Source organism: Phyllosticta citribraziliensis (assembly GCF_038025025.1).
Source record: "Phyllosticta citribraziliensis strain CPC 17464 chromosome Unknown J3D65scaffold_11, whole genome shotgun sequence".
Classification (NCBI taxonomy): Eukaryota; Fungi; Ascomycota; class Dothideomycetes; order Botryosphaeriales; family Phyllostictaceae; genus Phyllosticta; species Phyllosticta citribraziliensis.
In genome coordinates this window covers 1,547,198-1,570,234 of record NW_027117348.1, presented here as the reverse complement: position 1 = coordinate 1,570,234, position 23,037 = coordinate 1,547,198, and the positions used below count along the sequence as shown (strand labels likewise).

Genomic DNA, 23,037 nt, shown 5'->3' with positions numbered 1-23,037 from the left:
ACAAGACGCAAAAGCCAAACCCAAGGCCAAGGCCAAACCCAAAACCAAGGCGCAAAAAAAAGTGCAATCGACTGACAGAGCGTGGTAGTGTCGAATTTATGATTACGTGATTACTACTACTACTACTACGTCTACTACTACTCATGCCGTCTCGCTCGCTTGCCTGCATAGTTACTCGCTAGGACGCTTGGAAAAAGAGGAAGAAAAGAAGAAAGGCAACAAAAGAGACAACAGGGGGATCGGTGTGACGACGAAAAAGGCAGTGAGCGAGCGGGGATCTCCAAAGCCAAACGGTCGCAGTCATGAAAAAGACCAGACGACGAAGAGAGAGAGAGGGAAAAGACTGCCATGGATGCTCCAGAGCCGCCGGATGTCTCGTCAATCTGCTGCACCACCACCACCTCCCGCGCCTCCCCACCCCGCCAGCCCAGTCAGACTGTCCCAGATGGAGCGCCGCTTGCGCAGATCAGGCGTCGACGAGCGCAGCCGCAGCGGCGGTGCAGTCGCGCTTCCCGTAGGGCTTTCGCGCAGCTGCTGCACGTGCTTGTTGGCGAAGGCCTGGCGCTTGAGCGCGGCGTCACCGTCGACGCCGCGGACGCGCGATTGCGAATGCGGACTGCCTTTGTATTGGCGCGGTGAGCTCTTGGTCGACGAGGTGGGAGACTGATTTTCCTTTTTCGCGTTTGGCGGCGGCGACCTGGGAGAGGCAGAGAGGATGGCGCTGGTGGGCGAGTGGCGAAGCGTCCGCGCCGTTGCAGGAGAAGGCGTGAATCCCAGAGGAGACTTGCCGTGGCGGCGTCCCTGAGGCTGGTTGAGGAGCTGCAAGGGCGATTCGGGCGGAGTCTGGTAGTTTGACGGCTCGCCGCGCTTCACGGAGGGCTTGGACCGACGTTTGGGCATCTCTGCTGCAAGCCATTAGCAGATGAAAGAAACGACGGGGCTCAAGTTGCTGCGTCCTCACCACCGTTTTCGGTGGCGGGAGCCTGCTCATTCTTGGCCTCCGTTGCGTCTTCACCCGATGGCGCATCGCCCGACCCATCCACGTCCGCCGATGGGTTTGCTGCAGCCGATGCCGCGGCGGCTTCAGCCTCTTTGCGGCGAGCCTCTGCTGCGGCCGCTCTCTTGGCTTCCAACTCGGCGGCCCTCTTTGCTTGCAATTCAAACACCTCCTTGCGGATCTTTTCATCTTTGGCGATTCGGAGACGCTCCACCTCTTCAAACCCGCCGCTCTTCTTGAGCTTGCCTTCTTCCACAAAGTTGCTGAGTTCTTGCTGGAACTCGCCTCCTCGGCGGCTTTCCAATTCCTTTTGTCTCAGCTTCTCGGCACGTTCGATTGCTTCGAGCCTGCTCTCGTGGTTTGGTTGCAAAGCCCGCACTTCATTGAGCATGCCGTCCTTGGCCTTGTGGGGATCGACTGCGGCATCAAGCTGCAGGGCGTGCATGCCCTTGCCGCTAGTCGTGCGGCTGCCGCCGCTCTGCAGGTTCTGTTGCTTGGTGGCTTGTTCAACCAGACCAAAGGTTTCCGAAAGCTTCTCCAAGTCGTCTTGCAGGTCGAGCGCGAGCTCCTCTTGCATCGTAAGCATTTCCCTGTCTTCCATGACCATCTGCAGCTCTTGCTCCCAAATCTTGGTCCAAATCGGCTTCTCCTTCTTGAGAAAGTCTTGAAGCTTCTTGACTTCTGATGTAGCGTTCTGAATATCCTTGGCGACCGTGTCCAGTTGCCGCGGGATGGGACGAACACCTCGCTGTACCACATCCTTGCGAAGGTCTTCGACCAAGTCTTGAAGGTCGTCAACGCGGTTGACAATCTTCTCCGAGTCGTCGTTGAGGGTCTTCTTCCCGGCGTTAACATAGGCTCTTCCACTTTCACCCTCGACGGACGGGATTTCGGCCTTGATGGCGGTCGACTTGACCGATGCTGCCTTGGAACGAATCGTGGTCATGGTTGCCTCGACGTCAGAGACAAACGATGTGTAAGTTTGACGGACGACTGCCAGATCCCGCCGAAGCGATTGAATCTCGTCGAGCGAGGCAGCGGATCCCTTGAGATTTGCCCCGCTTGGTGGTCCACGCAGAGGAGATACTGGCGAGAGCATCGAGGCCCTCGAACCCGCCGATGGAGCTGCAGCCAAGCTGGCAATCTCCTTTGCTGCATCTTGTTGACGGTTTGACACGCGTTCAATAACGGACTGCTGGTCCGAAATGGATGTCTTGATTCCCTCGACGAGCTTGCGGAGATCACCGATGCCGTCGTCAAAGTGACGCTTGACCTCGTCCAGCGGCTCGACATTTAGGACGAGGACGCTGCGATCCTTGATGTCATTCAAATCTTCCAACTCGTGCCTGACGCCAGACACGGGATCTTGAAGGTAAATGTCGGGCAAATCTGCTCCGTTATTGTGCGTATTCCACGCAAACTTTTCGATAAAAGCCAACTGTAGACGAGCCATCGACAAGTCGTTGTATCCATCGGCAAGCACAAACTTTTTAATCTTGCTCTTGTATTGCAGGAACAGAGTGAGTTCTTTGCCTGGTTGAGGCGACTGCTCCGGGATGAACTCTTGAGATTGCTCCGGAGTAGAGGGCTTCGCTCGTCGAGAGGGAGAGCGCGTCGGGGTTATAATGGTGCCACGCCTAAAGAGCGACTTATCCCCACCTTGTGACGTCCCTGATTCGTCTTCCCCTGGACTAGAAACCGTGGCATTGAACGTCGGCGCATCCTCGTCGACATCGTCACCTCGAGTTCTTTCTGGCGACTGCATGCGAGAGCCTTCATCGTTTTCGCCTGGCGCTGGAACTGACGAAGAAGTGGCCGAACTCTCTTCGGAGATTCTCCGAGCGGCCAAATTGTTTGCCTTGGCCGAATCGTCGAAGCCTGCACGTTGTGTCGACTGCTTGCGGCTATGCATGACGGAGCCCCTGTTCCTAACAGCATTCATCGACTCTCGCACATCCTTCCCACGGTTGGGCACAGGCGTCGTCTGGGTAGGGAGCATGGGAATGCCATTCGCAGCGCCGAGATGTTTTTGAATTTGATATGCCGAGAATCTTCTCGAGGCCCTGCGCTCCAGCTCACCTCCACGTTGCAGCGCAGCGAGAGCGTCTTGTTGTTTCGGGGGAGGCGGCGGTGGGGGAAAGTCTGCAAACTGCTGGGGCCGATTGTCTGGTTGGGATGGCATCTTGTCGTCTGGAGGGTAGGGCGCAATGACGGGTATGTTTTGGAGGGCATTGCTGGAGAGCGACGAATCTGTTGTGCTGGTATCGCGTCGACTGCCTCGGGGGACTGGCGGCAGAGAATGATTGCCGGGTGACCCTCTACCTGCTGGGATGGATGACGTCCGTGGCCCAAATTCAGAGTTGTCGGCAGTGAAGTCGGCGCTTCCCTGGCGTGCCGACGGTCTGCTTGACTGCCTTTGCGTGGCCTCCTCCTCGCCAAGGCTGGCATGTCTCGAGCTCGTACCATTGGAACTGCCCGAATCGCGCCCACTCCTCTGGCGCAGCCGCTGCTGTTTCTTCTTCAATCCGTGGAGCAGGTTGATGATGATGTCACGGATCCGAGGGAGGAAACGATCCAAGCTTGACTGAGACGCCTCCTGGCTCAGGGTCTCTTCCAGAATGGAGCGCAGGAGCTCAGGGACATTGCCCAGGTCGCTCGTCTCCACTCCGATGGCATTGAAGGCCCTTGTAGCAATGTTGAACTCGTAGCCAAGGCGCACATAGACGTCGGAGACTTCGCTTTCGGTGGCGGTTCCGCGGGACCAGAGGGTCAGGGTCTCGAGGAGCTGTTTGGTCGCGACGAGGAGGTGGGTGACGCTCTTTTCAATCTGGGAGAGCTGCTGCTGGGGCTGCAGCAGAGGCAACATGTTAGTGGTGAGCGAGTCGAGGCTAATGTCGGAGTCGCTGTGTAGAAAATCGAGACTCACATTCATCGCGCGGCGCGATGATGATTGTCCGGTGGAGCGGTTCGAGGCAGACGAGGTTCGCGGCCCCGGCTCGTCAGAGTTGTGCGTCATGGCCGAGGTGGTGGAGGCGACGGTGGTGCCGGAGCCGGAGCGGTGCGATCTCAGGGAAGACGAGGGGCTCTGCATGGAAGTGAGGGAGAAGCGGACGTGGTCAGCGACGAAGGAGGCCCAGGAGCATCTGACAGACGGCGGGCGAGCAGACGGGAGCAATACAGAGCTGGAGATGTGGTTCAGCCGTCAGGGATCCCGGCCCGTCGCTTACGCCGGGGGGTGATCTTGGCCTCGTGCCAAGTCCGCTCCGAGAGGACCTGAGGCGAGGCTCGGGCTGTCGGGTTGACGGACAAGAAATGAGGTCAGCGTGGAAGGGGGAGGGACATGGAGAGATGGCAGGACAGCGGAGGAGGAGGAGGAGGTGGAGGGAGGGATGCAATGCATTGATGTCTTTTGAAACCGCACGCTGAAGCATTTGAGGTGGCTTGGTTCGCGTCGGCCACCACTTTGATGCTTGACTTGACCCCGAGGAGCTGTCGTCGCTGTCGCTGTCGCGCTTCACGCCCACCACCTACGGCACTCCCTGTACAGGTCGCAGCCAGACACACGTTGAGAACGACCTCAACACACGGCCGACCATCACGCAGACAACACGCTCACGCGCATCTCCTCCCTCGTTCCGTTGTTGTCAGTTGGTCGACTGCTCCGCGCAGCTCAGGGAAGCTCCACACGCGCATCCATCCAAACAGCACACTTGGGCCACGCATCCACCCAGCCAGCCCAACGCACCGTCGCTCACCGACCGCACGCCATCCACCTCCAGTCTGTTGTCTCGTTGGCGTCGTTATTTTCCTCCCTCACCCGTGCCCTCTCCTCTGGCCGACTCGACCTGTTGTTCCCCCAAGCCGCATCCCAGCCAGGGATCTCCGCTAGCGTAGTTTCACCCGGACGCCAACAACCTACCACCTGCCTGCTACCTACTGTACCGACCTTACCTGACCTCAGCAACGGCTCAACCTCACCACCGAGCCCTTCTCCACACCACGCCTGTCCCTTGAGTCCATCTCTCCGCCTGTCACCCTCGCGCCCTCGACCCCCGACCGGCCCCTTCCTCGCCCTCACGACCGCCGCCTGCCGTCGTCGCCCTCCCCACCCTCACTTGGCGCTCACCGGCCAGAGCTTCCCGGCCCTTCGCGCCGCTCGTCGTCACGTCCGGTCGCCGTCGTCCTCCCTGCTCGTCTGCCTCCTGCTCCGAGGCACCAATTGAGCTTCTCCCCCGCCCGTAGCATGGCGTCGCTGAACGCCGCGAATGGCAAGACTTCGCCCTCGCTCCCCTCCGGCCCGCACAAAGCTCACCTAAAGACAACAACCACTGCCAAGGCCATGGACGGCACGCGCAAGCAGTCGCCCAGTCCCATTGACGCTTCGCAGAGGTAAGACCCAATTTGCGTTGCTGCAGCACCCTTCCACCCGCCGACTCGTCGTGCCACAATGTCACCTCGAGACCCTCCCCCGAGTCCCCGCCGCGCTTGTGGTTCGACTCGAATCTCCACTTCGCCCAAACTGGCCGTTACACGCATCAAAAATGGCGATTGGCTATGCTCCGCTTCCACCAACGCCTCACTCTCCTTTTGTTATCATCGCGCACCTGGTCACCGCCATGTCCCTTTTCCCTCGTCCGCATCTCGCGTCATCCGTCCCCGTCGCAAACCCACTGAGCTAACCACCTGGCCTTTGCAGAAAAGCTCCCGCACCCAAGGCCTGGACCTCAGGCACAAATCCCATTACCCAAAGATCCTCCAACTCCACATTGCCCAACGGTGCCGTCGGCGCCGCAAAAGGTCCTGCTGGCGCAAAAGCCATGACCACGTCCAAGGAGTCCTCCCAATCGGACAACAACCAACATGCGCACGACCGCATGGTTTATCTGCTGAGCAACTTCATTGTGAGTGTCCGGTGTGCTGAGTGTGGAATGATATGGAGGACTCTTTGCGCGCCATGACAACGCAGGTAGCACACGCTGACGGACAACCGCAGGGCCACGAGGCCAAGGTCACGTTAAAGAATGGCGAGCGATTTACTGGCATCTTTTCCGCTCCTTCGTTGGATCAGCAAGAGTCCCGATATGTCCTCAAGATGACCAAGAAACTGCCTGCCTCGAGCGGCCAGACCAACGGCGCGGCCGAGTCGCACTCCGAATACTGTGGAGCCGGTCCGGAGCACAAAATGGCCTTTGATGTCAAGGATGTCGTCCTCTTGAATGCCGAAGGCGTTTCGACGGACAAGGCACAAGCAAAGCCCCGAAATGGTGAGTCTGGTGGAGGAGCCACTGAAGCGTCAAATGCTGACAGCTTCTTAGGCGCTTCTGCTGGATTCAGGACCGATGCCGACATTTCGGGCAATCTTCAAATGCGCGAACGCGACCTTCAACCGTGGGTTCCATCCGCCGAAACGGACGTCGATTTGTCTCTCGAAGATAGTGGCACGGGATGGGACCAATTCGAGGCAAATGAGCGTCTCTTTGGCGCAACCAGCAGCTATGACGAAGAGCTCTACACCACAAAGATCAACCGGGACGACCCGACGTACAGGCAAAAGGCTGCGCAAGCCGAGAAGCTTGCCAGAGAGATTGAGGCAGGCGTGGCCATGAATTCTCACGTTGCCGAGGAGCGTGGCGCCGTTGCGCCTGATGACAGCGGTCTGAACGAAGAGGACAAGTACAGCGGTGTTCGCCGAGACATTCATCAGTTGTCCTCTGGCCAACCCAACAAATACACGCCGCCAGCCAGAAGAGCCCCAACAGGCCAAGCCACTGTGCCTGGTGCTCCTGTCGATCCAGCCATCATCTCTTCGTCCCTCGCCCGCCCCATTTCTCCCGCGGCAAACCCCTCTCCAACTCCTGCCAGCGAGTCCAATGCTCAGCAGACTGCGTCCAACGAGGAAAGCAAGCCGACCGCGGCTCCCGTTGCCACTACCTCAACCAGCAGGCCTGGTGATATCTCAACGATTCATGCCGAATCAACACGAAAGACTCCCTCGCTTCAACAAACCACATCTGATATGGCGGCAGGAAAGAGGCCCGGCAGAACCGGAAATACGGTCGAGCATGACCTAGTGGATGCTTTCAAGCAATTCTCGGCCAACGAGAAGATGAGACTACAAGAGAGACAGCGCCATGCGGCTCGGCATGACAAGAATGTCAAGCTGAACGATCTCAAAAAGTTTGCTGCAAACTTCAACTACAGCGCGCCAATTCCAGAAGACTTGATTCCCATCCTGGCCAAGGACCCCAGCAAACAGCAAGAGATTAAGCAAAAGTCGCAAAAGGCCTCAGAAGAGCGCAAGACGGCTCCAACTCCGGAACGCAAGCCCGCTGCGCCTGTTGCCGACGTCAAGACGCAGCCTAAAGCTCCTGGAGCCCCAGCGGCTTCCCAAGTCGACCGACTGGGCCAACGTGGCAGACCTGCTCCAGGCGCCTTTCCCCAAGCACCACGGGGTGACAGAAACTTTCAAAACAACGGCGGCATGCCCTTCCGGAACGGACCCGGCCATCTCAGCCAGCGCCTGGCCATTACCCAGCAGCAGCATCGATCTGGCATGGGAATTCCGAATGTGCCTCACGCAGTCCCCATCAGCGACATGAGAGTTCCACCAAGTGGGCCCACGGCGCCCTCGAGTGGTTCCCATACACCCACCTCGAGCATTTCGACTCGTTTCAACGTCAAGGCTATGGAATTCCGCCCCAATCCGGCCGCGAACACTTTTACTCCTGGCGGAAACACGAGCAACTCGTCAAGCCCCAAGAAAGAGTCTGTACCGGCTCGCCCTGAGCCTCGTCGGGCGCCCACTTCGAGCTTCTTTGGAAACCAAAAGCCAGCTCCGCCGTCCGAGCGTCCTTCGCTTACCGACATGTTCAACCCCATTAAGCGCCTCAAGAAGGAGGCCCAAACTGAGAACAAGATAAAGGAGTACAACTTCAACGGCGGCATCCCTCAGGCGTACCGCACTCCCCCTATCTGGGACGTCCCGGAGAAGAATGTCGAAAAGAGCTATGCCGACATGTTTGAGCGCGCGCCCATCACCGTGCAACCAATGTCTGCCCCGCAAGCCATCAACAACGGACCCATCCCACACCAACACCAACTTCCTCCTCACCTGCAACAAGGTGGACACGGCATGGGTCCAGTCCACACTCCCCAACACACGCCGCGTCATCCTCCTGTCCAACCTCACCACGGCCCCAACGGACCGCATTTTGACGGTCACCACATGCAGTTTTCCGCGTCCAACTCGGGCGTGCATCCTTCTCCACGAGCGGGAATGCCGCCTTTTGTCGCGTATAACCAAGTCCCTCAACATATGCCTCAATTCTCACAGGGCATGCCGGCCTTTGGCATGGGCCCCAACGTGCAAGCCGTGCCAATTCGTCAGCCCGGCTTCGTCGCACAAAGCCCAGCCATGGGCGGTCAAATGATGGTCAATCAGCCATCCAACGGCGGCCCCGTCATCTACGGAAACCCAGGCATGCAGCCTATGCCACAGATGCCAGGAATGGTGTACTCGCCAGCGCCTGGCCAAGCCTTTCCCCATCACGGCGGACCAATGCCAGGTCCGGCCATGGGCGCGAACGGATTCCCTAGCCCACGTCCTCCCGTCGCGCAAATGATGAGCCACCAGGGCTCGCAGCAGGGCCACCCCCCCCAGCAGTTTATGCCCATGCCGAATGGCGCATATCCAGTGTACCATCAAGCACCTCAGGGATCAAGTGAGAGAACAACACGCAGCAACCAAAAGTTTGCTACTGACCAGCTTTTCAGTGACGCCAATGAGAGGTCCCTACCCGCAGCCGCACCAAGCTCACTACGGCTCCAGCCCTCATCAACACCACCATTTTCCCCAGCAGCACCGAGGCACGCCCAGCGGAAGCTACAGCCAGCCCATGATGCCCGCCCATTCCATGCCCCCGCAAATGCCTCCCCCGGCTGGGCCCGGCCAGCACGTCGCCGAGGGCGGGGAAAAGGTTGAGTGACGCTTCCGCGTCGGCCGTGGTTCCCAGTTGCGGTAGCTGCTCGCCCGATGTGCTTGAGGACCGGCTTCTTGCCCGTCTTGACAGACTGATTGGGCATTTGACCTCTGCTTGCTCCAGTTGATTGGATTCCATTCTCCCGCGCCGGATGTTGCCGAAACAGGCTGCCCAGTGCGACTCTCGGAACCAGCAAGGAGCTTGAGCAGAAAGCTGCGTTCGCCTGGCACTATCTAACAGAGGTGGGTTTTGGAGGAGGTGGAGGAGGAGGAGAAGGAGGACCGAGGGTTTGAAATGGTCGCTTGAGCGCCTCGTCCCGCGCACGCCAGCCACATGCGCCATCTCACAGACTGTTGGGCACGAGTTGAGCCGTATGTTGATGATGATGATGATGGTGATGATGGGTAGGGTAGAGTGGGGTCCCTGTTCTGGGTAGGATGAGAGTTCGAGTAGGATTCGGATGTGAGGAGGTACGGGGTGGTGGGGTGGTAGTCTACCCAGCCAGAATGCCAGATTCTGCCACAGCGAAGAGATGCAATCGTGAATTGGTGTGTGGTGATGCGAACTGGACTTGGTTCTTCGTGGCTACTGGATTACTGACTACTGGATGCCACAGAGAAAAACTGGGGAGCAGAAGCCTGACGGCCTCCTTGACCATGTCGGCAAGTGTCTCCGCGCAAGGTCAATCGGCATGGTGTGGCGCACAAGGAACAAAGACTGTACCTGCATTTCCGACCTGCGCCTGATACCGTATCCGAAAAGACAGACCTGCAGAGTGAAGCCGGGGGTAGAAGTAGAAGCCTTGCGGCCTCTGCCTCAAGTCTTGACAAGGCCGGTAAGAGGCTCCGCTCCGCGTGCCACTGCTTCTCTTGCGTGTATCAAGAAGCTCCACTATCATTATTGTATGGAGCAACACGAGGAACAAAGACTGTACCTCCACTCTTATTTCAACCTGCGCCTCCTCAGACGAGCGGGGAGGGACCAAATGCACAAAGGCATGGACAGACCTGCCGCCTTGGCCACCAAGTCGGTAAGAGTCTCCGCTCTGCGTGCCACCACTGCTGCCACTACAATTGCGTCCATGACATGTAGCTTTCTACCACTGCTGTCGAGTGAGTGAGTCTATCCGATAAATCTCAGGTTTTACGCTTTGATTAAGCGCGCGCTCGCGCTTGTGCGCGGTGCATATATACATGCATACAAGAGGGATGGATCCATCCGTACAGGGGCATCACGCGTGGTGGTACACATTCGCTTTTCGCTCGTAGCCACTCTACTCTCTCTTGTCCCGTTCTTTCATCAAGATGAAGATGAAGGTTGCCACTCTTTTCTTGGTTTACGCTGTCCTTGCGGCCGGCACGCCGTCTGCTGCGGGTGGAGGAGACGTCGCGGCGGCCGCGCCTGAAGACGAGCGCGGTGTCGTGTACGGAGCTCGAGGCCCTGATATTCTTCTCAAGCCGGACGTAAGCTCTCTCTATCTCTCTCTCCCTCCTTGCACCCTTTGCTCTTGCTATGTGACTAGCTGACTGACACGACAACGGCGACAACAGTGCATGACCAACGCAGACTGCGCCGGCGGTGGTAACGGCAAAAAGGGCCTCTGCCAGAACAAAGCGGCGTACCTGGAGGTGACGCCCAAGGACGTGCCGGCGAGCGACGCCGAGACGGTCGCCTGCGCCTTCGCCAAGGTGCTGACGGGCGAGTGCGTCAGCGTCGTGGGGGTAAAGGGGGGCAAGAAGAAGTGTGCTTGTTATGTATGTCCATCAAATCCTACTCCCACCCTTCTCCTACCCACCTATTCTCGTGCTTGCTGCTTGCTCACACCACTGTAGCCGCCCAACGACGCCGCATGCACCTACATCTACCACTGCGAGAAATTTCCTCCAGGCGTTGACTGCGGCTCTGGCAATGAGCGCCCTAACTCCGTCATCGACCGTAGTGGCGTGTCCCTCTGCAGCTGTCCGAGAACTTGTGAGAGGGCGTGGGCGGGGTTTTGGAAGGGGGGGCCGCCGCCGCAGGATGAATGTTCGCCGAAAGGACAGTCGTTGGCGGGGGGTGGAGGAAGCGGAGGGGTGAGGGGTGGATGAGAGGGAGTAGAAATGCACGTGAGGAAGAGAGAAGGGACATGAGAGCAAGGGCAAGGGGGTGGCGGTGGCGGTGGCGGTGCGGCGGTGAGACGTGGAAGTAGAATGGTAGCGGGGGGACAGGCGGGCGGGCGAGCAGGCAGGCACCCATCCATACAACAGCAACCTACATTAGGTACCTACCTTACCTCCGCTTGCACAGCCGTCGCATCGTCGTCGTCGGGGTCGCCTACCCCTTTCAGCGCGAAACCTGGTAGGTACATGTACCTTATTCAGGCACGTACGTAGGTTTACCGCGCAAAGTATGCTCGTTCGCTTGCTTGCCTGCTTGCTTGATCTATCGCACGCGCCCTACACGCGTATCGTAGCGCTCAGGTCAGGAACGACATTCCCTTCAGGTTAGCCACCGCGAGCGAAATTACCGGATTGGGCGAAAATGTGCTCGATAAGGTACCGGTAGGTAGGTACCTTGTATGGCTGACTGGTCGTCGATCACTGCGTCTGGCTCATGCATACATACATGTATATACCATCTTCTTGCTCGGCCGGCGTGTCTATTTGTCTCTTTCCTTCTCGCTCACCGCGCAAGTGACCGCGAAACGTGCGACCTCCATACATACCTACCTTCAACCTCCGCCCCATTACCCACGCAGCCAGGAGTCTCGATCCAACTTGCAAAGACCGGCTCCATCAAACACCGCCCGGATCCAGCAACCTACCTAGTAGCGGCTCGGACAGGCAAGTGTCGGCTTCTGCTTGTACCAAGAAAGAGTGAAAGACAGACCGCGTGGGGGAGGACGTGGAATAAATACTCCTCTTGGGGCCGCGCTTACGTTTGTAATTTGTACAAGAAAGGCTGCATCTATGCGTAGGTTTGTCGTTGAGTTTGTCGACCTGAGCTGCGTGCGTAATGTCAGCACGCACTGTATTCATATGCGATGTATACAAAAAGGGAGATGGATCCAGCGACGTCCGACGGCTTCTTGCACGAGTACTTACTTCGCTCATGTTCGCTTTATTTCTTTCCCATTAATGACACACTCTCTTGTCCATCGTGAAGATGAAGCTCACACTCGCCATTCTTCTCTCTTTCTACGCGGCCTTCGTGATCGCGATCGCAGAGCAGGAATCCACCGGCGACGGCGGCCACAACAGCGGCACCGAGTACGGCATACACGACGACACGATCGTTTTAAAGACAGACGTATGCTCTTCCTCTGCTCCTCGTATCCTTGATCTCCCCGGCTGACAACAGACGTGACGGCGCCATCAGTGCACGGCCGACCTCGAGTGCGCCGGCGACCCGAAGACGAAGACGAAGGGCGCGTGTCAAGATAAAGACGCGTACCTGGCCATTGTGCCGAAGGACGTGCCGCAAACTGATGCTGAGTCGACCGCCTGCGTGTGGGCGAAGGTGATGACGGGGAGGTGCGGGGATGTCGATGTCGTGAAGGGGAAGACGAAGGAGAAGGAGAAGAAGTGCGTTTGCTATGTGCGTCCGGCGTCGTGTGGCCTCCTCCATCCTACCAAGCTACCTACCCACCTACGTACCCACCTCACTACCTGCCTCCTGCCCTTTCATATTTTGGCGCTCGCTCACGTCGACATAGGCCCCCAACGACGCCGCCTGCTCCTACATCTTCACATGCAAAAAGATTACCTCTGAAAACTGCGGGCCGGGCAAAGAGCGGCCAAAGGCATACCGCAATGTCGACGATCGCACGACCATATGCGCCTGTCCGCGCGTGTGCGCGAGGGCGCGCGCGGGCTTTCAAAAGGGACCGAAGCCGAAGGATGAGTGTTCGCCGAAGGGAAAGGCTGCCGATGATGATGAGGCGGGGGGATGAAGATGGGAGTGAGGCAGGGGGGAGGGCGTGATGAGAGATAGGTCTAGGGGGTAGCGGTGTGTGGTTAGGACGACCAACGGAAGTGGGATGATGGCGAGCGGGCGGATGGGCGTACAAGGAAGAGCAACGACTGCGACAGCGACACACTTCAGATCCGACGGTCAATGTGAAAATAGGGACAGATATCCAGTTGTGATGCAACGGTTCAGCTGACGCCAAAATGTGCTCTCAAAGGCCAAAGCTCTGGCGTCGGTTTTTTAAGAAGACGAAGACCTTTGTAGTTGTTGTTGTATTGTCTAGGAGAGAGCGCGCGCAGACACGCGCCTAACTACATATGTAGGTAAGATACCGAATCGAACCATGCCAATTACCACTAACGACACCTGCACTGGAAGCGAGCGGCGCACCGGCCTCCCTATTCTCATTATTTTCGTTGTCGTCGTCGGCGAAACCTACCCCTTTCAGAGAGAGAAGTTTAAAACTAGTTACCAAGCTCGGCCCATTTATTCAGCCTACACGCTGAGTAAATACATCAGTAGCTAGGTAGGGTTTTGCCTCATGAACGATGCTTGTCCTGTTTCCCCCGTCTGCCAGCGTCCAAAATTGCCTGACTGGCGGAAAGGAAAAAGTGCCAGCCTACCGTCAACACTGCAGCTGTTGAAAGCATGTCAATATGTAGGTAGGTTTAAACGAAGAAGCTCTTTCGTGTAATCTCAACTTCTTCTTACTTTCTATCGCCGTCAAGTCTATCCAGAAACGAGCTTCTGGTTTAATTGAGCGCGCGCGCTGGGCATGTATATGAAAAACAATGGATCCTCCGTTCGGTGGGCAGCGTCGTTTGCTATCTTGCCTATTATCCATTTACTCTCGTGTCCTCTTCGCACCGTGCGAAAATGAAGCTCGTCACTCTCTCCTTGATTTACGCGGTCCTTGCAACCGCCACGCCCTTCGCCGCGGGCGAGGAAGACGAAGCGGCGATCGAAGACCACCGCAAAGTTGACGGCGAGACTTCCGGCTCCCCATATGGAGTGCATGCCGCCGAAGTCATCCTCAATGTGGACGTACGCTGTTCCTCTCCCCTCCTTCGCTCCCTTGCTCAGTGAGGCTGATGTGCGCGTTGGCAGTGCACCACCGACGAACAGTGCGCCGGCGTCCCTGACAAAGGGAAGGGCGCATGCCAGGACAAAGAGGCATACAAAGCGATGGCCCCAAAGGATGCGAACAAGGACGACGTCGAGTCGATTTCCTGCGCGTGGTCCAAGGTGCTGGCGGGCAAGTGCGGGACTAAGAAGATTAAGGGCAAGTGTGCTTGCTATGTGCGTGTGCCCAAAACACTCACCACTCGCGATGCCCCCTCATATCCTACCTGCCTATCCTTTCTTGTTCTGGCGCTCGCTCACTCGCTCGACAGGCTCCCGATGACAAGGCCTGCACCTATATCATAACCTGCCGGAAGTTTAGTCCGTTCATTCACTGCGGCGCTGGCAAGGAGCGCCCCAACTCTTATAGAAACCTTGATGATGCCACGACTATGTGTAGCTGTCCAAGGGTCTGTAGTAAGGCGCGCGCGGGCTTTCAGGTTGGGGACAAGCCACAGGATGAGTGTTCGCCAAAAGGAAATGCTACACCAATTGAGTAGGGTATGGGGGCGAAGGAAATAGAGTGTCAAGAGGGAGAGGGGGTAGCAGGGCAGAAGGATTGGAGGAGCGGGATGGAAATGAGGATGCGAGAAACGGGGATGGGAGGGCTGATAGGGTACATCTACCAAATTGGCAGCCTGTGAGCCGACTATGGAGCTCCATCCACCCCTCCATCCCGACTCCGCATGTGGTGCTTTGTCGTGTTGATGGCGGATCTGGCTTGTCGGCGGTAATAGAAACGTCCCCAACAAGTTCACCTGCACGACCAGCTGGGCGCTTGACAGCGGTGGCGTGCGGCGCAAGTTCAGTGTTGCTTCCCAAAGTTACTGAGAGCAGCGGCGCGACGGCGCGATGATCGCGAGATGTGAGATGTGAGATGTGAGATGTGAGATGTTTGGCGCGAGATGGCGGCGAAAGATGGGGGCAAAACAGGCGTCGCTGGCGGCGCGCTGCGGCGACCACATGCGCAACGATGCCTGGGTAGGAGAGTCAGAATCCAACGACCTTATTTGTGATCCACATCCATGTTAAAAGTTCTGCGCCACAGTGTTGAGGCGCATGCCTCGGAATCTAGGCGCAGCCTGCCGATAGGGCTACTGTCATGTCCGAAAAATATCCATCTCCACAACACCTTCAACCAACCCGGAAGCAGACTACGAGCCGCCGACGCCCCTTTGCGTGGCTGACGTCCATATGGTGGTTCCACAACTCTACAAGATGCGCAGATGATGTCCGGCCCTTTCTCCTTCCCTTTGCTGCTCCGTAGGAGCCCACGCTCTTCGGCGTGGACATGCAGACCAAGCGTTCAAGCGCAGCAGCAACTATTCCGGAAACCTCTGCAGCCAAGTCACAACTATGCGACCCAGTCAAATGCTAGAAGAGCAAAACCAAACGGCAGGCCAAGGCGGCGGATAGTGTTTGCGGTGGCAAGTTTAGGAGGACTGGCGACAGCGGTGGCGGTCAGCGACGATGCGAAGCACGCGTATACTGCTGTGCGGCGGACGGGAAGAGTAGTCGGCACTCTCTTCGTATGCATCAACGAGTTGGTCCAGGTTTCCACCTCGTGTATTCTCAACTGACGGCTTCTAGCTATCGAGTCACTCTCAAACACGACGACAAGGACCCGAGCTACCCCGACTTACTCAAGGCCTGTCACAAGCGCTGCGCGGAGAGAACACTAGACACACTCGAGAAGAATGGATCCATATTCATTAAACTGGGGCAACATCTCAGCAGCATGAATTACCTCCTGCCCAGCGAGTGGTGCGATACGTTTATTCCGCTCCAAGACAAGTGTCCCATCTCGTCATTCGAGTCGATCGAGGCCATGGTCAAGAAAGATACAGGGAAAGAGCTCATGGATTACTTTTCGCAATTCGAGTCTATGCCAATCGGCGCCGCGTCGTTGGCTCAGGTACATTTGGCAACGATCAAGGAAACCGGGCAAAGGGTGGCCGTCAAGGTGCAGCATCCCACGCTGGACGAATGGGCGCCGCTCGACTTGGCCCTGACACGATTCACGTTCGCCACGCTCAAGCGCTTCTTTCCAGAATACGACCTGACCTGGCTTGCTTCGGAGATGGACATTTCCCTGCCTCAAGAGTTGGACTTTCGCCGCGAGGCAGAGAACGCCATGCGCGCCAAGAGATATTTTGCCAACGTCAAGGGTGCTCCGCTGGTGATACCGGAAGTGTTGTGGGCAGAGCGTCGCTTCTTGGTTATGGAGTACGTGACGGGACACCGCCCAGACGATTTGCAGTATCTGGATTCTCACGGGATCGACCGCGATGAGGTCTCGGCCGCGTTGGCGCGCATCTTTAACGAAATGATTTTTGGCAAAGATGCTCCTTTGCACTGCGATCCCCACGGCGGCAACCTGGCGATTCGGCACAACCCATCGAAGCGAGGCAAGGGCAACTTCGATGTCATTCTGTATGACCACGGGCTCTACCGTGACATTCCCTTGTCGCTGCGACGATCGTATGCCAAGCTCTGGCTGGCAGTACTGGACGCCGACGAGCCGCGCATGCGCAAGTACGCAAAAGAGGTTGCCGGGATATCAGACCAGTACTTTCCGCTATTCGCCAGTGCCATCACGGGCAGGGATTATACAGCAGTCCGTCAAGGGCTCAACAAGCCACGGAATGAGGAAGAAAAGGAGGCCATTTCCGAGGCGCTCGGAGAGGGCATGTTGCAGCAGTTGGTGGATTTGCTGGGCAAAGTGCCCCGCGTTATTCTGCTCATTTTGAAGACCAACGACCTCAGTGAGTAGACCAAGACTGATTTCGACAACACGCTGACAGTTTCCAGCTCGATCACTGGACGAGAATCTTCACACCCGGCAAGGTCCCGTGCGAACGTTTTTGATCCTGGCGCGTTATGCTTCGCGCACCGTCTTCGAGGAGCAGATGGAGTCGCTTAGAGGCAGCATGCTGAAACTGGGCAACATTTTCCAGTTTCTGCGCGCTTGGACGTCGTACGTGCGGGTGGACGTCAAGCTGACGCTTTATGAATACTATTTGGCGCTGCGGCGGGCGTTCGGGATGCGCCCAATTATGTAAGCTGGAGTAAGCGCTTTGTTTCTTCCACGAAACTTCGCGTGTACATAGGAGGAGGCGGGCGGCAGAAGCGTGGGCACTTCTTTCAGTATAGACGACGACCATAGATGCAGCGAAGCAATACACGATTTTGGCGGGCGGGCAGGCAGCAAACATGATTTGATTCGGCCGAGACTGAGGCTCCGTTGACATTTTGGCGGAAGGAGCCAAGGATGATCCGGATGCGGACAACGTCGCCGGGCGTGTCTATTCCAGGAACGAGATGCGATGCCACACGCAAGCTGGCGGCGGAGCGACGTGGTGGTGGTGCAGTCGGCGAATGGCACGGCGAGGAAAAGGGGAGGGCAGCCTCAGGCGTCGACGCAGCGGGCGCAGTGCAGCTGAGATGCACGGGAAGAATCAAGCAATGTGGCAGGGCGTCGAGCTGTGGCTGTACAGATTGTATGAATTACATCATTCACGTCCGGTTCATGATGACGGTTTTTGGAGGGAGCCAAACGCCGGAAACGCTGCCTGCGACAGCGTCGTGATGGCCATGAAACTGCTGTCGCACTAGACTGCATTGCCCCAAGTCCAGTCCATCACAACACGACCCAGTCGTCCACTCTGCTCGTCCACATCACAACGTCAAGCAAGCCCTCTCTCGCCCTCGCGTTGCCGTGTCTGTCTTCTGGATTCGATCGGATTAGGGATCACGGATCCCTGTCGGCCCCGCCGCTTTGCCCAAACCGCGCGCCGCCGCCGCCGCCGCCGCCCAGAGTCTCGTCGACGACACTCGATAGAATTGACGACCAGCTCCACCACTCCCTCTCCCACAACGCCCTGCCACTGACCCTGGCCACGCAACCTCAAGACGTACCTCGTCCCAAGCACGCCTGCATTCTTGTCCACCCTGCCAGCCTGCGGGCCGACGCCTGGCCCTTCCGTCGCCCTCGAAAGCTGCACAGCCCCCGGCCATCCTTGACGACCATCCTGCGCTTCCACGCGCTGACATTGCAATCGCGCGCCTGCCCTTGCCGGCTCCCTGACTCCACAACCTCGAACGACCCTTATAACGCTTGCCAGAGCTTCGATTCGACTGCACGAGGTCCGCCATGGAGCAGCCCGCCCAGCCCAACCTGCGCGTCACCAGTAAGTGCAGCCCGGGGCCAAATCGCCATAGCTTCCCCGCAGCCTTGATACTGACACGGTGCCCCAGTCATTGCCGCAGACGGCCTGTACAAACGCGATGTCTTTCGTATGCGCCTCTTCCCCGTGCCCCGGACTGGACGTGTCGTGCTGATGCCCGTTAGGATTCCCCGATCCCTTTGCCGTTGCGACGATAAATGGAGAGCAGACGAGGACGACCAGCGTCATCAAAAAGACGCTGAACCCCTACTGGAATGAGAGCTTTGATATGTAAGCGCTGGTCGCCGTCACGGCCCGGACTTGACGCTGACAATGGCAAACAGGAGAGCCACCGAGGACTCGATCCTCGCCGTTCAGATATTCGACCAAAAGAAGTTTAAGAAGAAGGACCAGGGCTTCCTCGGCGTCATCAATGTTCGCATCGGTTCCGCCATAGACTTGGAGGCCGGAGGCGATGGTTCGTCACCCCGCGATTCCACTGCAGTCAAGGGTTGACGCCGCTAACTCTCGCCTAGAAATGTTGACCCGCGACCTCAAAAAGTCCAACGACAACATGATTGTGCATGGCAAGCTCATCCTCAATCTGTCGACTAACCTCAGCCAGCCGATCAGCTCGCAGTCCAACAACGGCCCCCGCCCTTCGTCCGTCTCTGCACATTCTTCGGTCAACGGCCTGCCAGCCCCGAACCCCGCACCATCTGCCAGCTCAGGACCGTCTCAGAGTCTCCATCCAGACATGTTTCCTGGCAACGCTGCTCGCGCGCCTGGAGCATCCGCCCAGCGCCCAAATCAACCCACGCCGGCTGTCCCCGCTACCACGGCACCCAGCAACCACCGCAATGCCGGATTCAGCCCGTTTGAAGATGCACAAGGTCGCCTTCCGGCAGGATGGGAGCGTAGGGAGGATCACCTTGGACGGACGTATTACGTCGATCACAATACTCGCCAGACTACCTGGATGAGGCCGGTGGCCAACACCAATGAACAAGCCCAGAGGACCGCAGCCATGGCGGAGCAAACGCAGCAGGAACGCACAAGGCATCAGGCGCGTATGCTTCCAGAAGACCGCACCGGAGCCAATTCTCCAACTCTTTCCGAGCGCCAGTCTCAATCAGGATCGCCCACTGCCAGTGCCGTGTCGATGATGGCCACTGGAGCAACCACTGCCGGGACAGGAGAGCTGCCGTCTGGTTGGGAGCAGAGACATACTCCGGAAGGCCGGCCGTACTTTGTGGACCACAACACCCGGACTACCACTTGGGTGGATCCCCGCCGCCAACAGTACATACGGATGTACGGCCAGAATGCCGCCAATGGAACCATCCAGCAGCAGCCTGTTTCGCAGCTCGGACCCCTGCCCAGCGGCTGGGAAATGCGGTTGACCAACACTGCGCGCGTCTACTTTGTTGACCACAACACCAAGACGACGACGTGGGATGACCCGAGATTACCGTCTTCCTTGGACCAAAACGTGCCGCAGTACAAGCGTGACTTTAGGAGAAAGCTCATCTATTTCCGGTCACAACCCGCCCTTAGGATAGTGTCGGGACAATGCCACGTCAAGGTCAGGCGAACTCACATCTTCGAGGACTCGTACCACGAGATTATGCGTCAGTCGGCGGGTGACTTGAAGAAGCGCTTGATGATCAAATTCGACGGCGAAGACGGTCTGGACTACGGTGGTCTCTCGAGGCAAGTCTTGTCCGCGTGCTGGGAAACTAATGCTGACTCGCAACAGAGAATTCTTCTTCCTGCTGTCCCACGAAATGTTCAACCCATTCTACTGCTTGTTTGAATACTCCGCCCACGACAACTACACTCTCCAGATCAACCCGCACTCTGGCATCAACCCCGAGCATCTCAACTACTTCAAGTTTATTGGCCGCGTCGTTGGTCTGGCCATTTTCCACCGCCGCTTCTTGGATGCATTCTTCATTAGCGCCTTTTACAAGATGATTTTGAAGAAGAGGATTACGCTGCAGGACATGGAGGGCGTCGACGCCGACTTCCACCGCAACCTGCAATGGATGATGTAAGTTTGATGACATGGGTTGAGAATCCTGCTGACGTCATGCAGGGATAATGACATTGACGGTGTGCTCGAATTGACGTTTTCGACGGACGACGAGCGGTTCGGCGAGACGGTGACGATTGATCTCAAGGAAAACGGCTCGAATATCGAAGTGACGAACGAGAACAAGAGGGAATACGTAGAGTACGTTTATCCCTGTCCAGTCGAAACGAATGCTAACGGGAACAGACTCATCACGGAATGGCGCATCCAAAAGCGCGTCGAGGAGCAATTCCAAGCCTTCATCACGGGCTTCCACGAGCTGATTCCGGCGGACCTCATCACCGTGTTTGACGACCGCGAGCTGGAGCTCCTGATTGGCGGCATTGCCGACATTGACGTCGAGGATTGGAAGAAGCACACGGACTACCGCGGCTACACCGAGTCGGATGAGGTGATTCAGAACTTTTGGAAGTGCATCCGGTCGTGGGACGCGGAGCAAAAGTCGCGCCTGCTCCAGTTTGCAACCGGCACGAGCCGCATCCCGGTCAACGGCTTCAAGGACCTGCAGGGCTCGGATGGGCCGCGCCGCTTCACGATTGAGAAGGCTGGAGAGATGGCTCAGTTGCCGAAGAGTCATACTTGGTATGTTGTCTTCTTGTTTTGAGAGTGTGGAAAGGAGAGAAAGCTAACGAAGGTCTAGTTTCAACCGCCTCGACTTGCCGCCGTACAAGACGTACGAGCAGCTGAGCGGCAAGCTCTTGATAGCCGTCGAGGAGACTGTTGGATTTGGGCAGGAGTAATAGACTGGTTGTGGACCTTTTCTTTTTCTTTTTGGATGATGGTTTTGTCGTTGTTGTTATTCTCGATCAGTCAGTCAGTCAGTCAGACCGGGCCTAGCTACTGCAGCTTCATGGTTTGGCTCAAGCAGGCCGCCGTTCGGCCGCTACACTACACTACAAATTTGTCCTTTTTGCCCTTTTTTCCCCGCTTCCCCCCTTTTCCCCCGACTTTTTCCTTTTCTCTCATTCTTTTTATTCTCTCTCTCACTCTTTCTCTTTTTCGATTCGATACCATGATGGCTGGGTGGGTGGATGGATGGTCGAGAAGTAGCGCAGCGCAGCGATGGAATGGGCTGGATGGGCGGGCAGATGGATGTTTTGTGGTTGACGTTGTCGTCACGGATGGGGGTGGCAGATTGACGGGCGAGGTGAGTACACACACATACAAAAAAGGCGAGACCGGGTGAAGTAGAAGATGCGATGGATGGATGAGCGATGGGGCTACTGCTACTGTTTTTTCGTCGTCGTCGTCGTTTGTTGTTGTTGTCGTTGGAAAGAAAGAAAGATGGAAGGAAGGAACGAAGGAAAGTAGGGAGACAGAGGACGCCAGCCACGTGCTCGCCGTCTTGTCATCGTCATCGTCGCTGTTGTTGATGGGGAAGGCAAGCAAGGAAGGCAAGCAAGGAAACTACTCTATTTCTCCCGTTCGATTGGTTGGTTGGATGGTTGGGTTGGGTGGGTGGGTTGGATCGTTTTGGTGTTGTCTTTTTCTCCTCTCCGTCTTTTTCTTTTTCTTTCCTGCTGTCCGTCTGTCTGTGAGGGATTCCTCCTCGTTCTCTTTTTTCCTCTCTTGCTCGTTGTCCGTCGAGGTGCTATTGATACTATTGCTGCTACGCTGTTCTGCCGCTAGGTGGTCTGCTGTTGCTGATGCTGATGCTGCTAGTGAGTGCCTCGTGGGCGTATCGCGCCGGAGGGTACCATTGTGCCGCCTCTGGCTGCTGCTAACTTTCTTATCTTCGAAGATGGGTAAGTGCGTGGGGAGGTAGGTAACCAGCGTGTCGTCTACGTCTATGCCTTGGCCTTCGTCCACGGTGCTGCAGGCCGGGTATGTAGGGTAGGGTAGGGTAGGTGTCTGCTGTCTGGCGCCGCATGCCTTCGCGCACGCGCCGGCGCAGTCTCTGGCGTGGGGGAGTGCGGGGCAGGAGAGGGGCAGAGATATGGACGAAGATGTGATGCAGGTGTTAGTCATTAAGTGTACTTGAGGTGTGACGGGAGTATAGCACATGTGTGGGATCGCGGATGGTCAAGGAAGTGGGACCTGCTCTCTCTCGCTCGCGTGGAGTAGGGGACGCAATCTACGGTACTTTATCTTCTTTGCTTCGCGAGAGACGGGAGTGGGAAGATGAAATGATCGACAAGGGCATGTTCTATACGTTGTGGATGGATGGATGGATCCATGAAACGGTGGCTTCCACGTGGGTTCCTTGGGTTGAAACGGGTCTCGCAGGTTTGATTGGTTGACCGTGGTGGCATCGTTGTCGTCGTAGCTGTGAGATCACGACGGTGCAGGTAAGCTTCCTCCCTCAGGGTGACGTAGGGATGGATGGCTGGTTTAATTAGTCTGCGAGATACGCGATGCGCATGCTCAAGCTCCCTGATTAGCAGCGGGTGGTGACGTCAGGGGTGCAGAGGAACGGAAGACGATGATCCAGCCAAGGTACCGGGACGTCTGGAGAGACGCCATGGTTGGGACCGAACGAGGCGCCAGAGCCGATGCAGCAAGCGTCTCTCGCGCCAGTCTCAACGTCAAGAGACGACGACCACCACCACTGCAAGGCCGCAGACGCTCTTCCACGTCCAACCCTGTCAGACCCTGCACATCAGCGCCGTGGGTAGGTTCTGATTCGGTGCTCCGACGCTTGGCCTTGGTCGATGTTTTCTTCTCGTCGTCTGGTCTGGCCCGCCGCGCGATTTGCCGTGGCCCCAATTTGCGAACATGACCCGAGCTACT

The 23,037-nt window shown here is 57.3% G+C and overlaps 7 protein-coding genes across 7 annotated transcripts; 6 read left to right on the top strand and 1 right to left on the bottom strand.

Moving 5' to 3' along the window:
- Positions 1 to 941: 941 nt before the first annotated feature.
- Positions 942 to 3,863, bottom strand: J3D65DRAFT_559218 (actin-interacting protein; the record flags this gene model as incomplete). Its single annotated transcript, XM_066797398.1, has 1 exon — positions 942 to 3,863. One exon carries the CDS (start codon positions 3,861 to 3,863, stop codon positions 942 to 944), a length of 2,922 nt encoding a protein of 973 aa, XP_066652143.1.
- Positions 3,864 to 5,063: 1,200 nt separating this feature from the next.
- On the top strand, positions 5,064 to 9,198 carry J3D65DRAFT_107666 (PAB1 binding protein-like protein). Its single transcript, XM_066793700.1, has 5 exons — positions 5,064 to 5,386; positions 5,694 to 5,898; positions 5,991 to 6,261; positions 6,313 to 8,718; positions 8,771 to 9,198. Exons 1-5 carry the CDS (start codon positions 5,241 to 5,243, stop codon positions 8,980 to 8,982), a joined length of 3,240 nt encoding a protein of 1,079 aa, XP_066652142.1. The 5' UTR covers positions 5,064 to 5,240; the 3' UTR covers positions 8,983 to 9,198.
- A 1,038-nt stretch (positions 9,199 to 10,236) lies between these two features.
- Positions 10,237 to 10,756, top strand: J3D65DRAFT_636960 (uncharacterized protein; the record flags this gene model as incomplete). Its single annotated transcript, XM_066801450.1, has 1 exon — positions 10,237 to 10,756. A coding segment is annotated over exon 1 (218 nt), but the record flags the coding sequence as incomplete, so codon positions are not given.
- Positions 10,757 to 13,800: 3,044 nt separating this feature from the next.
- J3D65DRAFT_661641 (uncharacterized protein) lies at positions 13,801 to 14,570 on the top strand (the record flags this gene model as incomplete). The annotated part of the gene is made up of 3 exons (XM_066802607.1): positions 13,801 to 13,968; positions 14,032 to 14,223; positions 14,319 to 14,570. 3 exons carry the CDS (start codon positions 13,801 to 13,803, stop codon positions 14,544 to 14,546), a joined length of 588 nt encoding a protein of 195 aa, XP_066652140.1. The 3' UTR covers positions 14,547 to 14,570.
- A 446-nt stretch (positions 14,571 to 15,016) lies between these two features.
- Positions 15,017 to 17,246, top strand: J3D65DRAFT_636952 (ABC1 family-domain-containing protein). Its single transcript, XM_066801449.1, has 3 exons — positions 15,017 to 15,589; positions 15,637 to 16,811; positions 16,858 to 17,246. The coding sequence occupies exons 1-3, from the start codon at positions 15,273 to 15,275 to the stop codon at positions 17,106 to 17,108; spliced, it is 1,743 nt and encodes a 580-aa protein (XP_066652139.1). The 5' UTR covers positions 15,017 to 15,272; the 3' UTR covers positions 17,109 to 17,246.
- Positions 17,247 to 17,748: 502 nt separating this feature from the next.
- J3D65DRAFT_107618 (uncharacterized protein) lies at positions 17,749 to 21,284 on the top strand. Its single transcript, XM_066793699.1, has 8 exons — positions 17,749 to 18,236; positions 18,304 to 18,342; positions 18,398 to 18,503; positions 18,557 to 18,690; positions 18,749 to 19,925; positions 19,972 to 20,265; positions 20,311 to 20,889; positions 20,948 to 21,284. The coding sequence occupies exons 1-8, from the start codon at positions 18,200 to 18,202 to the stop codon at positions 21,045 to 21,047; spliced, it is 2,466 nt and encodes an 821-aa protein (XP_066652138.1). The 5' UTR covers positions 17,749 to 18,199; the 3' UTR covers positions 21,048 to 21,284.
- On the top strand, positions 20,862 to 21,604 carry J3D65DRAFT_107566 (uncharacterized protein). The gene has a single exon (XM_066793698.1). The coding sequence runs from the start codon at positions 21,083 to 21,085 to the stop codon at positions 21,491 to 21,493; it is 411 nt and encodes a 136-aa protein (XP_066652137.1). The 5' UTR covers positions 20,862 to 21,082; the 3' UTR covers positions 21,494 to 21,604.
- The last annotated feature ends 1,433 nt before the right edge of the window (positions 21,605 to 23,037 follow it).

What these genes read in the sequence shown, in the direction of transcription:
- J3D65DRAFT_107666 (XM_066793700.1), top strand. Translation starts at nt 5,241, where the DNA reads ATGGCGTCGCTGAACGCCGCGAATGGCAAGACTTCGCCCTCGCTCCCC. An exon ending in CCCATTGACGCTTCGCAGAG is followed by an intron (nt 5,387 to 5,693) that starts GTAAGACCCAAT and finishes TGGCCTTTGCAG; the next exon opens with AAAAGCTCCCGCACCCAAGG. An exon ending in ATCTGCTGAGCAACTTCATT is followed by an intron (nt 5,899 to 5,990) that starts GTGAGTGTCCGG and finishes GGACAACCGCAG; the next exon opens with GGCCACGAGGCCAAGGTCAC.
- J3D65DRAFT_107618 (XM_066793699.1), top strand. Translation starts at nt 18,200, where the DNA reads ATGGAGCAGCCCGCCCAGCCCAACCTGCGCGTCACCA. An exon ending in TGGAATGAGAGCTTTGATAT is followed by an intron (nt 18,504 to 18,556) that starts GTAAGCGCTGGT and finishes AATGGCAAACAG; the next exon opens with GAGAGCCACCGAGGACTCGA. An exon ending in CTTGGAGGCCGGAGGCGATG is followed by an intron (nt 18,691 to 18,748) that starts GTTCGTCACCCC and finishes ACTCTCGCCTAG; the next exon opens with AAATGTTGACCCGCGACCTC.
- J3D65DRAFT_636952 (XM_066801449.1), top strand. Translation starts at nt 15,273, where the DNA reads ATGATGTCCGGCCCTTTCTCCTTCCCTTTGCTGCTCCGTAGGAGCCCA. An exon ending in CTCTTCGTATGCATCAACGA is followed by an intron (nt 15,590 to 15,636) that starts GTTGGTCCAGGT and finishes GACGGCTTCTAG; the next exon opens with CTATCGAGTCACTCTCAAAC. An exon ending in TTTGAAGACCAACGACCTCA is followed by an intron (nt 16,812 to 16,857) that starts GTGAGTAGACCA and finishes GACAGTTTCCAG; the next exon opens with CTCGATCACTGGACGAGAAT.
- J3D65DRAFT_107566 (XM_066793698.1), top strand. Translation starts at nt 21,083, where the DNA reads ATGATGGTTTTGTCGTTGTTGTTATTCTCGATCAGTCAGTCAGTCAGT.